At 36.4% G+C, this 15,627-nt stretch overlaps 1 protein-coding gene and 1 long non-coding RNA gene across 2 annotated transcripts in view; both read right to left on the reverse strand.

Annotated features, from left to right (window-relative positions):
* The window catches only part of LOC103097220 (uncharacterized), a 42,617-nt gene extending 39,798 nt beyond the window's left edge, over positions 1–2,819 (reverse strand). Inside the window, exon 1 of the long non-coding RNA XR_457417.3 lies at positions 2,631–2,819. This is a non-coding gene — a long non-coding RNA (uncharacterized LOC103097220). The remainder of the gene's footprint in view (positions 1–2,630) is intronic.
* A 9,558-nt stretch (positions 2,820–12,377) lies between these two features.
* LOC100617313 (WD repeat-containing protein 5-like) lies at positions 12,378–14,594 on the reverse strand. The gene has a single exon (XM_056810859.1). It carries the CDS (start codon positions 13,964–13,966, stop codon positions 12,965–12,967), a length of 1,002 nt encoding a protein of 333 aa, XP_056666837.1. The 5' UTR covers positions 13,967–14,594; the 3' UTR covers positions 12,378–12,964.
* Positions 14,595–15,627: the final 1,033 nt, after the last annotated feature.

Genomic DNA, 15,627 nt, shown 5'->3' on the forward strand with positions numbered 1-15,627 from the left:
GATTTACTGGATCTAATCATTTGACTGAAAGGGATTATATTTAACATTTTCTGTTGGTGTAGGAATTGAATCATTTGAAAAATAAGAGTTGGTAATGACTATAATTAGAAATGTAACAAAGGCAATGTAGTATAATAGATCTAGTGTAGGATCTGGAGCCAGGAAGACCCATGTTCAAATTTGACCCTAGATAGTAGCTATGTGATCTGTGAGGGAAAGGATTTATTATGCTGTATGGGAAAAATATTATAATGTTTGCATTCAACCTTATATAACTAATGGTTGTCCACACCCAGAATGATAGTCCACACCCAAAATGCCACTTGACCCCAGTATCTCTCTAGGAATGCTGGAGATTACTACAAGGCATTTCTGATTCCCCTAGGCCCCAGATCCATCCAAAGCATTCTAGTTTTGGGTTACCACACCCAGTTACTCCAGAGAGGAATCCACTCCAGACTTCCCTTTTGGGTGACAATATCTCAGTATATCTGGTTTTTAGGCTGCCCTCTTGGCAATATTGCTGTAAATGGGGTATGTGGGGTTCCAGTGTGGGTAACCTTTTTCAAAACCTTACATAACAAATATTCCTGAATCTGAGTAGAGATTTTCCAGCTTGCTCTCCTCTGCCAAATAACTTGATAAATGCTTTTCTAAGATATTTCAGATTTGAGGATCTGTTTTCATGAACAACAGATCCTGGACCAGTCATAAAACCTTTTTTAGCCTACTTTTCCCTATCTATCAAATGGAAATAAAGCTTATCTCATAGTCATGAGAATTACACAAAATGGTACATTAATGAGATAAAGTGCTTTCCAAACCTTAAAAGTGCCAATATGTTAAAATATGTAGGCCTCTGAGAAATGGTAGAAAGAAGCCTCTAGGTTTTGAAGTTTTGCTTATTCCTTAAATATACTATCTTCTTTCACAAAGAAAGTTTAAGATTGTGTCTTATAAAATGTTATTGGGTCACTTACTAAAAGAACCCTTAGGATCTCCAGGCCCTTTCATATGTTCTGCACCTTAACTCTCCTATGTATGATCTCCCCTTACTAGATCTTGATCTAGGAAACCATCTCAATTTTCCACTCGTACCCCAAGTGCCTAGTAGAGTACTTTGCCCATCATAGCACTTCATAAATACGTTTTCATTTTTACACTAAAGGCATTTGACTGTAAATATTCAAATGTTGACATATTTGGAAATGACCATGAGAAGGGAAAAGCAAAGGATTATGGTCAGACTAGAAAGATTAAAACATAAAAGAGGGTTAGAAGGGTCATACAAAGTCCACTACCATTCAAATAGGAAATATTTCGTTCCTTGAGCTAATTAAAATTTGATCAGTTAAAAATAGGTTGGTCCCAAGGTACACCACATCACCTGACATGAACTTTATATTTTACTTTAAGTATGTTTTGCTTCTACAGAAAAATATTCCTACAAAATGCCTTATTGTAGTAACAAAAGGCCACACTAATATATTCATTTTTCAGATAACAAATAAAATTGAAAAGAAATGTGGTTAATTCTAACTAATTTTTTAAAGTGGTGATTATAATATCAGGTTTTTAATTTCTTTTTGTTAGTTATTATATCATTTTCCTTTTTGTAAGGATGGTAGTACAGGTGTCTATTTTACAAATTAGAAAACAAGCACATGTGAGATGATTTGCCAGAAATGACACAATTTAGAGGAACCAGAATTCAAACTCAGCCCTTTTTGTTCTTTAAGTACATAACAGTTGTTCTGATGAGTGCTTGCTGATTACCTATTTTTCTCCTTGGTGTCTAGATTTTCTTATCGATGGGATAGCATAAGAATAGATGCTAATTTTATGTAGAAATTGTATTAAGATCTATATATTTTGGTGATTTCCCCTCTCCCCCCCCCCCATCTAGGTTTCATTTGGCCATCTTGTTTTACTTGTACAATCTTCTTCAGTGATATTAAAATGACCCTTTGATTTTACTTTAACTATCATAACTACCACTATCTTCCCAAACTACAAATAAAAATATTTAGAGTGGACATAAGAGCTTCAAAGCCCAGGGACAAAACTTTTCATTTGAAAAATCTTCCTACTTTGTTGATTTTAAGTGATATATTGGCAAACAGTTTGCTTAGATTTGACAAATGCAATTAATATAGAAAAATATTCTCATCTCTTCCCATTTTCTTTAAATAGTACCATAACCTATGCATGCCATTTTCACCCCTGCAAAAAAAAATGCTGATATTTAGTCAAGTGAATCTATATTACAGCTGAAGTTAACGGCGATTACTTAATACTAATATTAAAGTTTGAAAAGCACTTTTCCATCCATTTTCTCATTTGAGCTTCACAACAATCATATACTACAGGTAGGAAGTTTTATCCCTATTTTACAAAACAGGAAGGGAGCCAGAGAGATTAGGCGGCTTGCCATGGGCACACTGCTCGGTGTCACGGCCAAGACGACCTCAGCAATTCTGATTCCAAACCTAGAGGTCTTTCCCCCTCTGCTGCTACACATTCCCCTTTATTAACTACGTAAAAGATAGAATTTAACTTGAGGGGAGGGAGGGAGTTGTTGGATTCAGCCGGACTCCCTTTCGAAGGGGCGGACGTAGTTTTATTCTTACCTGTAAATGACGAAGATAGCAGCCGAGCCACATCTTGACCGACATCCTCCTCTCGCCTCTCAATACTTTCAGTGCCCACCCTTCCACTGTGACTTGGTAGAGCGGACCTGGCCTTCATCAGGGCAATACCCAAGACAAAGGCGAAAGTGGATAAGCCTCTTTCCTGATTCCATCGGCTGCAGGGAATATAAGATAAAGATGCCAAACACTAGCCACTCTAAGTGACTCGCTCGTGGCTCCGCCCAGTCCAGCTATTGGCCACTCCCCCGTACGTGCTTCACCGCAGCACAGCAGCCCCTGCCCCTGTCGCTTGCCCCTCAGGCCCAGGGCAGTTGTGGAGCTGCTGCTCATCTGCTTGCTGTTTCTCACCGTGTCGCCCCAAGCTCCCTGGCCGTCTACCTGTGATTGTGCATGTTGGGAGTGGGCTGTTCACTTATCCAACCCTGTGGATGGGAAGAGGGCAGCGAGAGGGTCAGAACCGCCTTTTATCTTGAGTTAACCTTAGGAACCTGACTGTTGCAGCCTCTCCCATGCACAAATTCCATTCATACAACAGATGGTGCCGGAGCCACAGACTTCAAGGATGGGACACACCGGAGCTACTTCTACTTCCTAATCAGTGATTGTTGTGCAAGCTGGTCGTGGTCAGAAAGTAAGAATATTGGAAGATTCCTAATGATTTGGATCTTAGTTTGCTATTAGCATTGTCTTAAAAATCAATTCCCTCCGGAGAAAGCAGAAAGGTGGGCAAGTTCTGTCACTGAAGGAAATGGAGATTACCCAGAGGTAATTGCCCAGTTGGGTTTTATGGCAAAAGCAGGTGGAAAATGTTGCTATTTCACTTGGTTATAATAAGTCCAGTAGAATTAGTGAGGTAATATTTTTGGCATATCATAAAGGACCTTCCTTTATACTAAGCATTAAGACACTGAATGAAGGCACATTCTGGAGATAGAGATTAAAGGAAAAACAGTCTATGCCTTCAGTTCAATATATACAGGACAATTCGAACATAGATAATAAAGGTATTGGAAAAGGACACATGAGTTGGATCTTGAATGGTTCAGTTTTTCCTGCTTTCCCTGTTATATTTAAAGTATCTAAACAATAACAGTAGCTCATTTCTTTACCACCTTGCTCTCAGCAATCATAAAAGATAATATTTCATTTTACAGGTGAGGATAAGCCTCGGTCAATAAAGATTAAATGCCTGTTATATACCAGACGGTATGCTAATGAGCTTTGGGGATACAAAGAAAGGTAAGACAGAGTCCCTGCCCTTGACAAACTCATGATTAAGTGACTGTCACAGAGTTACAACAAATTCACTGGAAAGTCCCAAGTAAAATGTTCCTGCTGATGGGAAAGTAAGAGAAATGTTACAATTGTAGAGAGGGCAATATTCATACACTCTGGTCTTGCATATTCCTGTAATTAATGGTATAATTGCATAATTTATGTTGTTGTAAAACTACAGGTATTTATAAATAGCTTTACATTTAATAGGCCCTTAATCAACCAATAAACAATTATTAGACACCAACCATGTGCTAAGTGCTAGAGATACAAAAAGAGGCAAAAAGCAATCCCTTCCCTTAATCCCTGATGGAGGAGACAAAATGCAAACAAGTATATGCAGGCTATATACAGGATAAATAGAAAATAATTATCAGAAGCAAAACACCAGGATAAGGGTTAGGTAAGGCTTCCCATAGAAGACAGGATTTTAGTTGGGACTTAAAGGAAACCAGGGGAGAAAGAGCCAGAAAGAATGAGAGTTGGAGTGTCTGGTGCATGAAATAGCATTCTGTTGGTTTGCATATTTTCATCTAAGAATTGGTGTTTCAGAAAGTAATATCTACTACTGATCTTCTGGTCCCAATTTAAGCACTCTCAACCCCTTGAACTCATGAGTTATCTGTTATGGTACTTGGAATGCCTATTTCTCAGGACTGCAGTTTATCAACCTGGGCCCAGAAAAAGAAACACAAAGCAAAAGTAGGGAGGGATTTGGAGTCAAACTTTAGGTTTACCTAGGTAAACATGCATTTCAGAAGCTGCCATCAGCCACTGTGATTCCAGGGACACTGCTATCAATGATGAAGATCATTCTCCCTTCTTCCTTCTCTCTCCTCTTCCCTTCCCACCATGCATACTAACTGGAGCAGCTTCTTGTCTTAGGAACTAAATTGGTTTCTAAAGTGTCTAAATTAGTCAAGAGGGAGAAATATGCCTTTTATTTTTCTTGTCTCTAGTTTTGTTTCAGTATGCTGAAACTCAAGTTACAGGCTTTTTTTGTCCCTGGGGGGAAATATGAAACTTCATGTCTTACTTTTCCACATCAAAACTCATGGATTCCCCATCTCTCTCTCTCTTCTGGAAATAATTACTTTTTCTAGTCTGTTTTCTTTAGAAGTTTAATTGACAAATAAATCCATTTATTTAAGCAGGGTTGGGCTTTTGTGTTCTTGTGGTGACAATCGAGTTGGGGAAAAGTACTAAATCCAGGGTCAGGAGACCTGAGTAGGAAGCTTGGCTCTGACAGGGAAGGACAGGATGCATGATTTCAAGCAATTTACTTCTCTTGGCCTTGATTTCTTAATTTGTAAAAATGAAGAAGGAAAAAGAAATCTTCACTATCATCCTTATTTTGTTGATATGAGGAATACAAATACACACATATTATATTATCAGTTACATGTTTAAATTAGAAGACTTAAGACATATTGCTATGTTAAGATACATTTGTCTTTATAAGTTGTCTAAACATTTTGATGAGGTTCTTAGGTAGCAGATAAGCATAAACATCTATGGAATTTGACTCATCTCCTCTCCAAGTATTTCTGCAATTTCCTATTTCTGCCACAAAGGGAGCAGTAAAAGGATTGTTTGATGTGCTCTTCCTTTCTCTGGCCTACTTCCAAGAGAGGTATCAGGTTAGATCCATATTGCTCTTTACCACCCCCAATATTGTCTATCAAGGTAAACTGTAATTTCAGAGTAAAAGCCATTTTCCTGGTTCTCTTAAGGGGGAGGTTCTAAGTTTATACTTAACAGCTTAAGTTAACCACCAAATGTCGTTACACAGCCATATTTTTTATCCTGTAAAACCACTTATGTAAGCAAAGAGCAAACAAATCAGAGAAGTTATTCAGATTAGAATATACAAAAAATACACAAGTATGAATGAGTTATTTGGATAAGAATGATAAATTCCCATTCCAAACCAAGAGAGGGGGCCTGATTTTATTCAATTTTCCCTCCCTCTCTCTCTCTCTCTCATCTCTAGGGAGGCAAATTGGAAAGCAGACATGTTCAAGACTTGGCTTCTCTTACATGTTTGAAACTTTTGAACTCTTTCTCTCTCTCTCCCCATTTCTCTCCCTAAGGTTCTCTGAAACCACATATGTCTCTTTCCCAAGAAACTCTGGCCCTAACTCTGCCCATTTCCAGCATTGTCTCACAAATTAAGCATCACATATCTCTCTATAAACTCAAAAATGTACAAAATAATCCAAGCTTATTTATAAGCCTGGTTACATTTAATTTAAAATAGAAAATTTTAATTTAATTTCACAAAATCACATAATTTGAGAATTAATAGACATCTCAGTGGCAATGTAGTCCCACAAATTCATGAAAAGAATTCTCACCATGATATATCCAACATATGGCATCCAGCTTCTGATTGAAGTCCTCAGAGGAAGGGGAATCCACCATTCAAGGAAAGTTGTTCTACTTTTGGGTAGCTTAAATTGTTTAAAAATATTTTCCCTCCAATATCTAGTCTAAATTTTCTTCGCAACAACGTGTAGTTTATTTCTCCAGGCCAAATACAACAAGTATTATTCCCCCTCCATATATCAGCCCTTCAAATACTTGAGGGCCACTTTTTTAGCCCCTCCTCACCTCTGAATCTTCTCTTTTCCAGCTAAAGAAATTGAGTTTCTCCTTTAGTTGAGCATGTTTGTATCCTGGTTGCCTTCCTGAGTATACTTTTCAATTTATTAATGCCTTTCTTAAACTGTGGCACTCAAAGCAATGCAGTATTCCAGTTGAGGATTAGCGAGGGCAGATTACAGAGAAACTATTACATTCCACTCTGTTGAGCTATTTTTCAATGCAGTGCAATATCACATTGTCTTTTCTAGCTGCCACTTCACTCTGCAGATTTTTAATGACCTTTCAGTCCACTAAAATCTTTAGATGTTTTTCTAAACAACTGCTATCTAACCATGCTTTCCCTATCTTGTAATTGTAAGTTTATATTTTTGTTAAGCAAGTATAAGATTTTACATTTACATTTATTGAATGTAATCTTCTTAGATTTAGCCCAATGATTTAACCTGTTGAAGATCTTTTTATATCTGTTTTATAAAACATCATATTAGCTATCCCATCTAGCTTCTGTTAACTCCAAATTTGATGAACATGGCATCTAGCTCTTTCTCAAAGTCAATTATGAAGATGTTCAAAGGCACGGGACCAAATATAGGTTTTCCTAGTATTACTTTACATTACATTAAATTGAATAATCAAATACTACTCTTTGAAAATCATCTAGGTACTTCTAGCCCACTTTCTCTATCTTCTCCACAAGTTATATTTAAAAAAAAAACTTTGCTAAGATATAAATTATGCCACTATTCCTACTCTTATCTCCTAATTTAATAATTCTGTCAAAAAGAGATAGTTTGAAATGACATATTTTTTCTTATAGAACACTAAAACATGAACTGTTCTTGAACCTACCATGGCCTCTTCTCTTTTTTTTAGTGATTTCTCAATCACTTGGGTAATTATCTGTTCTAGAATTTTCCCAGCAATTAAATTTAAGCTTACTGGCCTATATTGTGCCTATTTGTCCTTCACATTCATTTATAAGAAATGGTAAATGGTTAAACCCTGCTGTCTTGCTATTATAGGATGAAAATGTCAACTAATTGTGGATTCTTTTAAGAACGATACTCTATGACTAACATGCAGAATTATACAATTTATACATATAGATAAAAGTCAAGCAAATTATCTCCTAGACCAGTGATAGTGAACCTTTTAGAGACCCAGTGCTCAAACTGCACTCCTCACATACATGTGAGCCACCCCCTCACCCCAGACAGGGGAGGGAGGAAGTGCTCCCACTGGGCTGCTGGGCAGAGGGCCAGGTGATATGAGAAGTGTGTGGAGAGGGGGAGGAGAGCAGCCCCCTCTGGTACATGTGCCATAGATTTGCCAACATGGTTCTAGCCAGAGCTTGGTAACTTAAATGGAGATTTAAATGGAAATAGCCATACCACCCTGACTATGCCCAGTCTTATGAGACAAAATGTAAACAAATAATGCTAACCTAATGACTGAAGCATATCAATTATCCTAATTGTTTTCTGTTTTCAGATATTAACCTATAATTTATATAGTTATAACTTAGCTACCATTTGCATTTACATACAAATAAATAATAAATGCACAGAAGGGGTGCTAAGTAAGTGAGGGTCATGTTAGTTATATTTCAATGTTATTGGTCCCTGTGCTTTTTCTTACATTTTCTTAAGAATTTGATTATTTTATTCTTGGTATAATATAAAAAGCTAAGTAAATTATTTTAGTATTTATTCCGGTAAACTTCTAGAAAAATGGTATCTAATTTCTCTTTTGTCAGAAGATGGTAGATAAGTGATTGCAATGAAGCTTATTTTCAGAAATACTCATGTAAATATTTCACATACAAAATAGCTATTTCTACGTTAATTTTAAAGAAAATATTCTTGTCAGATCCGAATAAAAAACTTTGTGGATTTGTCTGATGTTTTTCTGTTTTAAAAATAAACTCTAAAGCAAAAGAGGAAATTGAACCAATGAAAATATAGTAACTCTTGGAAATGACTGTTTTTATACTGGTTAGTAACCTAATGAGTTTGAGGATCCCTTGAGATGATCAGTGGGATATACTTTCTAACTATATTCCATGGCTTCTTGGAGGAGCAAATGACCATGGTAAGGATCAACTTGAACCTTAAAGGATTCATCAGGCATGCTTGCCTGATCTTGGCTGGACCTTGTGATTTACTTAGACAGTAAAGATCTGAGGTAAAAGTGAAATGTTGTTCAAAGTGCCTTTGCCTCTTGAAGATTTATAATGAACTATTTAACAAAAACTGCTGGGAAAATTGAAAAATAGGATAGCAGAAACGAGGTATAGACCAATATCTCACATCCTACACCAAGATAAGGTCAAAATGGGTATACGGTTTAAATATAAAGAGTGACACCATAAGTAAATTAGGGGAACATAGAATAGTTTAACTGGCAAGATCTACAAAGGGAAGAATTTATGAACAAGAAAGAGATAGAGAGCATTATAAGATGTAAAATGGATAATTTTGAATATATTAAATTTAAAAGCTTTTGTACCAACAAAACGAATGTAACCAGGATTAGAAGGCAAACTGGAAAAAATTTCATAACAAGTTTCTCTGATAAAGATCTCATTTCTCAAATCTATAAAGAAATAAGTCAAATTTGTAAAAATACAAATTATTCCCCAATTTACAACTGGTCAAAGGATATAAACAATTAATTTTCATTGAGGAAATCAAAACCATCAATAAGCAAATGAAAAAATGTTTTAAATCTATCTTGATTAGAGAAATGCAAATTAAAATAACTCTAAGGTACTACCTCATACCTATCAGATTGACCAATATGACAGTCAAGAAAAGTGATATGTGCTAGAGGGGTTGTGGCAAAGTTGGGAAACTAATGCATTGTTGGTAGCTTGTGAGCTGATCTAATCATTCTGGAGGGCAATTTGGAACTAGGCCCAAAGGGCTATAAAACTGTGCATACCCTTTGATCCTGTAACACCACTATTGGGTCTGTATCCCAAAGACATAATGAAAAAGAGGAAAGGACCTACTTGTACAGAAATATTGATAGTAGCTCTTTTTGTTGTGTCAAAGATTTAGAAATTGAGGGAATGTCCATTAGTTAGTGGATGGTTGAACAAATTGTGATATATGTTGGTGATGGGATATTATTGTGCTATAAGAAATGATAATCAAGATGATTTCAGAAAAAGCTGGAAAGATCTGCATGAAGTGATACAGAGCAAAATAAGCAGAACCAGGAGAACACAGTACACGGTAATGGCAATATTGTATGGTGATAAGCTGTGAAAACTTGGCTACTCTCAGCAATGCAATGATCTGGGACAGTTCTGAAAGATATATGATGAGGAATTATATCCACTCCAGAGAAAGAACTGTTGGAGTTGGACGGATGGAGAGCAAAGCATACTATTTTTTACGTCAGTGTATTTATGGTTTTATTTTGGGATTTTAGTTTTGTATGAGTTTGCTCTTACAACAATGACCAATGTGGAAGTGTGTTTTGCATAATAATATGTGTATGGCTCAGATAAAATTGCTTGCCATCTCTGGGTGCAGGGAGGGAAGGAGACAATTTGGATCTTATAATTTTGGAAAATGTTGAAATTGTTATTATATATAATTGGGAAAATAAAATATCTTTGAATAAAAAAAGAAGGATGAGGCTGAGGGGCAATTTTTACTTGGCCTGTGCTGAAATTTTATCACAGGTTTTGAGAATGGTTGTTCAGTTAATAAATATTTATTAAGTGCTTAAAAAAAGAATTATGATAGTGATGAGTTGTTTGTGTTTTATATATTTGTTAAAACATGCTTATTAGTCCTTTGTGTTTTAAGAATTTCTTTGTGAATAAATTAAATAAATTGCCATTCTATACCTTATGTCCATTCCATAACTTAAGTACTATTTCTAGAAGGGATCTAGTTGGCAAGGTGGATAGAGTGCCTACAAAAGATAGAAAACAGTTCTACCACATAGCCATAGCATAAGAGGGCTAGTTTCACAATCAAGAAAGATTAGGTTTAAGTATTGTTTCTGACATATATTGACTGTGTAACACTGAACAAGTCTTTTAACTCTTAGAGTCCCAGACAACTGTTTATAACTCTAACTATAACCATAGCTTCTCTCTGAACTTACAGAACCCTGCCTGTATTATTCTGGGTTTCTCTGACCCCAGATGTATCTGTTTCTTTTGTACTCTGCTTCATTATGCCCCCATCTTAGAGTAAAAATCTGGGGAAAAATCTCCTAAACAAAACTTATCTATGGTTAATGTCTAATGTTCCCCCCTTTATTATTAATTAATTAATTTTATTATAAAGATATTTTATTTTACCACTTACATGTGATAAAAAGTTTCCACATGAATTTTTCTGAAATTGACAATCCAAATTGTCTCCCTACTTCCCTTCCCCCTCCTGGAGCTGGTAAGCAATTTGAGCTGGGTTATTCATGTATTATCATGCAAACCATATTTCCATATTGTTCATTTTTGTAAGAAAATAATCATATAAAACCAAAACCACAAGATAAAAACCCAAATAAACTAAAGTGGAAAATTATATTCTTTGATCTGCATTCCACCTCCAACCATTCTTTCTCTGGAGATGGATGGCCTTCTTTGTCAAAGATTAATGTCTGGTTGTTCAGTTGTTTCAGTTATATCCCATTCTTTGTGACCCTATTTGAAGTTTTCTTGGCAAAGATCCTGGAGTGGTTTACCATTTCCTTCTAAAACCTATCTTGCACATCATGAACATATTATTATTTTTTTTAACCATAGGTGCTTGCATTGCAATAGCAGCATGGTCAAAGTTGTTAAGCTACTCTTTTTTTTTTTTGCCCCTCATCCTATGTTCACCCTATGTTCTTGTATAGATGGGTTTCCCAATAAAAAGTATTTCCTTTCTATTTTGTAAAATAGTATCAAAAGATGTCTAATTTATTTTATCCTTTTGTTAACTCTGGATCCCTTAATAGGGACAGTGCTTCTAACAAAAACATCCAACTTTAGCTCTTCTTTGGGTCACTTTCCTCCTAGGTTGCCTCCTCCTAACTGTGTTTACAAGCAACTACACTGACTATAAAGACAAGGTAACTGTTTAAAATAAAAGAAAGGTAAACAGATTTTCTCAAGCTCAGAGGTTTAAAGCTTAGAAAGAACCCAAGGAAAGAAAGAGATATAAGATTACTACCTTTGGGTTTGGAGTTGGAAGTTTCAGTCATATAACATTGGTCCTGATGCTAGGAGACCCTGACATCAGGAGGATGGATTAGTCCAAGGAGTCTCATACCTAGAATCCAGGTCTCTTTCTTTGTGGCAGTTGTGTGTTTGGGTTTACATGTTATGACTACACATAATTGTTTTTTTAAAATATAAATCCCACATTTTAAAATTACTGTTTAAAATTTTTATGGTTTACTGTGTGAATCATTGTGTGAAAATATTAAGATTATGATGTGATATCATGCTATACTATGAATTTGCCCATTATAAAATTGTGTTTGCATTCAAAAACTACAATGTTCTGCTTTCTTTCCTCCTGAAAGACATCAAAATGTGTTTCCATTCATTCTATAATAATGAATTAATTAGTAGTTAGGGAGGGGGAAAGTGGACAACTTACAATATTTATGAAATAAACATATCTTATTGCATATATTCTATATATATGTATATGTAAAACAAGAAGTAATCAACTATACAGAAAGAAAAAAGATATTTCACTACAAAGTCAGTGAAATTTGGAGATAGAAAGCCAAAAACTTACATGGTCACAGAGTTAGGAGTTGGGTGTGCAAATGACATCTTTAAAAAAAATACAGAAATTTTAAAGGAAAACATGATAAAATCTGTTTTAAAAAATGAAAAATTCAAGATTTTATTGACTCAATATATACATAATTTAGATGAAAGCTCTTCCTTTGACATCACTAGGAGAGTTGGCAAGAAGTATCATCAAAGCTTTTTGAGATCTTCTAGTAATATAAGCAAAATTTTTCCTTGGCAAAGTTTCATAGTAAATAGAGCACTGGACCTGGAGTCAGGAAGATCTAAGTTCAAAATCTTTTCTCAGGCATTTGCTACCTGTGAGACCCTGGGCAAATCACTTAGCTTGTCTGTCAGAGTTTCATCAACTGTTGAAGAATAATAATAGCACCTCCGAGGCTTGTTGTGAGGATCAAATGAGATAATATTTGTAAAAGCACCTAGCACATTTATTAAGTACTTAGTAACTGTTTGTTTCCTTTCTTTAAAAAAATTGGGAAAAAATTCCTGTCAAATCAAGCATATGCTTCCTTTTCTTACCAGGCTACCCATTCTGGGGAATGATAAAGGAGATTTTCCTTAAGGTCCAGAAACCACATTCTCATATAGTTAAGCTTTTTGCCCAGCAGGATCTACTTGGTGATACAGTTCTCTAACATGATATTCAAAATGTTTAACAGTCACTCTTCCAGAGTTTAACAGTTTTATCATTTTCTAATGCAGCTGATGCAATAATGTTTTCTGTTGGGTGACAAGCTGTGGAGATCACAACGTCTGTGTGACCTTGTAACTTCTGCACAATCTCTTTGGTCTGAAGGTTCCAAATGTAAATAAGGTTATCTTCTGACCCAGACACAATCCACTTTCCACCGGTGACTAAAAAGTTGGCAAAAATACAGTATTTTTCATTCTTGTGTCCAGTATATGTCTTTAGGCACTTCCCTTTGCTGTAGTCCCAAAGTTTAAGAATATTATTCAAAGTTGCAGCAAGAATATATTTACCATTTGGAGAGAATTTCACAAAAGACACAAGAGGATTATCATGACCGATAAGTGTTTTTAAACATTGACCCGATGCCGTATCCCAGATGCGGCAGAGACCATCATAACTACTTGACACTATCAAAGATCCGTCACTATTAAAATGTACAGCTGTAACTGGATCAGAGTGAGCAGGTAATGTCTTGAGGCACTGTCCCGTTTTCACTTCCCATATCCTTACGCTTTCGTCAAAAGAGCCGGAAACGATTAGGTTGGAGAGAGGATTGAAGTTACAACAAAAGACGTAATTGCTGTGTCCCTTCAAGGTTTTTAGACATTTCCCCGAGCTCACTTCCCAGATTTTAAGAGTTTTATCGTCGGAAGCAGACACAAGAAGATTGGAATCTGAAGACCAGGCAACATCCGAGATTTCCAGTTTATGCCCAGATATTGTTTTCTCACATTTTCCATCATACGCTCCCCAAATTTTAATGAGCTTATCTGCAGAAGAACTTGCTAACCATTCTCCATTAGGGCTAAATTTTACCGAAGAAACAGCTTTAGTATGTCCTACTAATGTAAATGTTAAGGTGTAGTTTGGTTTTACAGGTGCAGGTTTGCTCTGATTGGTTGAGGAGGAAGGTGTAGGTGGTGTTTTCCGGGCTTCAGATTCTGGTTTCTTTTCCGTTGCCATCGTTCTGAACTGGTCAAGTCCGGCTTCAGGCCCTTAAAGGCGTCGGGATGAAGGAAGATGCAGTTTCAACCAGAAGCCTCCACCACGAAAAGAAAACGAGTTTGGAAAGTTTAATCTCACCTCCGCTAGGCTCCGCACGAGGGATCTAAGAGAACCTTTCTCTGCCTCCGCTTCCCTAGAGTGGGACTCCTCTCGGCCTAGCCCGGGAGAGGACGGAAGCAGCCGCACAGGCTCCTCCTCCTGGCACTAGGCTATTAATATCTAAGCTTCCCCTTCTTTAGCTACCCGGTTTTTACTCCTTTCCAGCTCTAATACCTGGACTCAGTGAACTAACTTGTAAAGCATGGCTTTATTACTTTATTGTGGTGCCTCCTCTGCGCTGGGCTACATACCTCTTTGGCTTCTTTTAAATCCCAACTAAATTTCTACCTTCTACAATTCAACCCCTCTTAATTCAGTGCCTTCCCACTGTTAATTTATTTCCTTTTTGTCCTGCATACAGCTTGTTTGTATAAACTTGTTTGCTTGTTATCTCCCCCATTAGATTGTTAAACTCTTTGACGGCAGGGAATGCTTTCCTCTCTTAAGTGGTTGATGCTTAATAAATGTTTATTGATTGCTTCCTTTTTGGTTCATTTCAGGGACTTATTCGCGTCTCACAAAATAGATAATTTAGCACAGTAATTCATTTTAATTAACAGTTTAATTCATTGTTGGGCTCTTCCCCCTTAATGTTAGGCCCTAAGCTTTCAAAGACTACCCTCATGTTTATCTATATGGATGCAGGAGACCTTTTACCCTCACATGATTTGAGCTTTTATCTGGAGATATCCTGGAGTAAACTCTAGAAGGGTGCCATATGAAATAGTTGCTTGAAAGATGGAACCTGGTTTATATAGACTCAGAACCAGACATCCAGAGCCATAAATAACATGTATAATACTTTATAGTTATTGAGGGCTTTTTTGTTTAGGTATCATTGGGATAAATTTGAGATAAAGATAACTTCATCATCCTTTAAGATCTCAGCCTGGTACTCCACCTCATCACTACTCTTTGCCTCTCTGGAGGGTAGGGCCTTGAACTTTAAACTTCCATTTAAGAAGAGAACTTAGCTCACACAACTCCTTATTTCTCATTTGGTTGCACTACTTCTTTGACTGATCTTTCCATTCTCTGGCCAATGGTACCTTTTTCTCCCTTTTCTTTTTTTTTTTTTTTAGTTTCCTTTGGTGGTGATGTTTTCCCCTATTAGATTGTAAGCTCTTTGAGTACAAGAATTTTTGTTGTTGGTATTTGTATCCGCAGGGCTTGGTATAGTTTCTGGCACACAGTAGACATATAATAAATGCTTTTTGATTAATTGACTAAATATCATCCAAGGTAGCTTTGTGACAAGGAAATCACTTTAAAAGACTGATATATATTAATTTAAGGTCACCAAGGAATTCAGCTATGTAATTCCTAAATGAAAACTCAAGTCAGCAGTCAACCTTTAATGGAGTTTTAATTACAAACAGGAGGAAGAAAGGTATTAGAGAGAGAGAGAGAGAAAAAGAGAGAGAGAGAGAGAAAGAGAGAGAGAGAGAGAGAAAGAGGAGAGAAGGGAATAGGGCTTAAATTACCCCTCTGTTTAGGCTGGGCCAAAAGGCCCAAGCCCT

The sequence above is a fragment of the Monodelphis domestica genome, chromosome 1 (assembly GCF_027887165.1).
Source record: "Monodelphis domestica isolate mMonDom1 chromosome 1, mMonDom1.pri, whole genome shotgun sequence".
Classification (NCBI taxonomy): Eukaryota; Metazoa; Chordata; class Mammalia; order Didelphimorphia; family Didelphidae; genus Monodelphis; species Monodelphis domestica.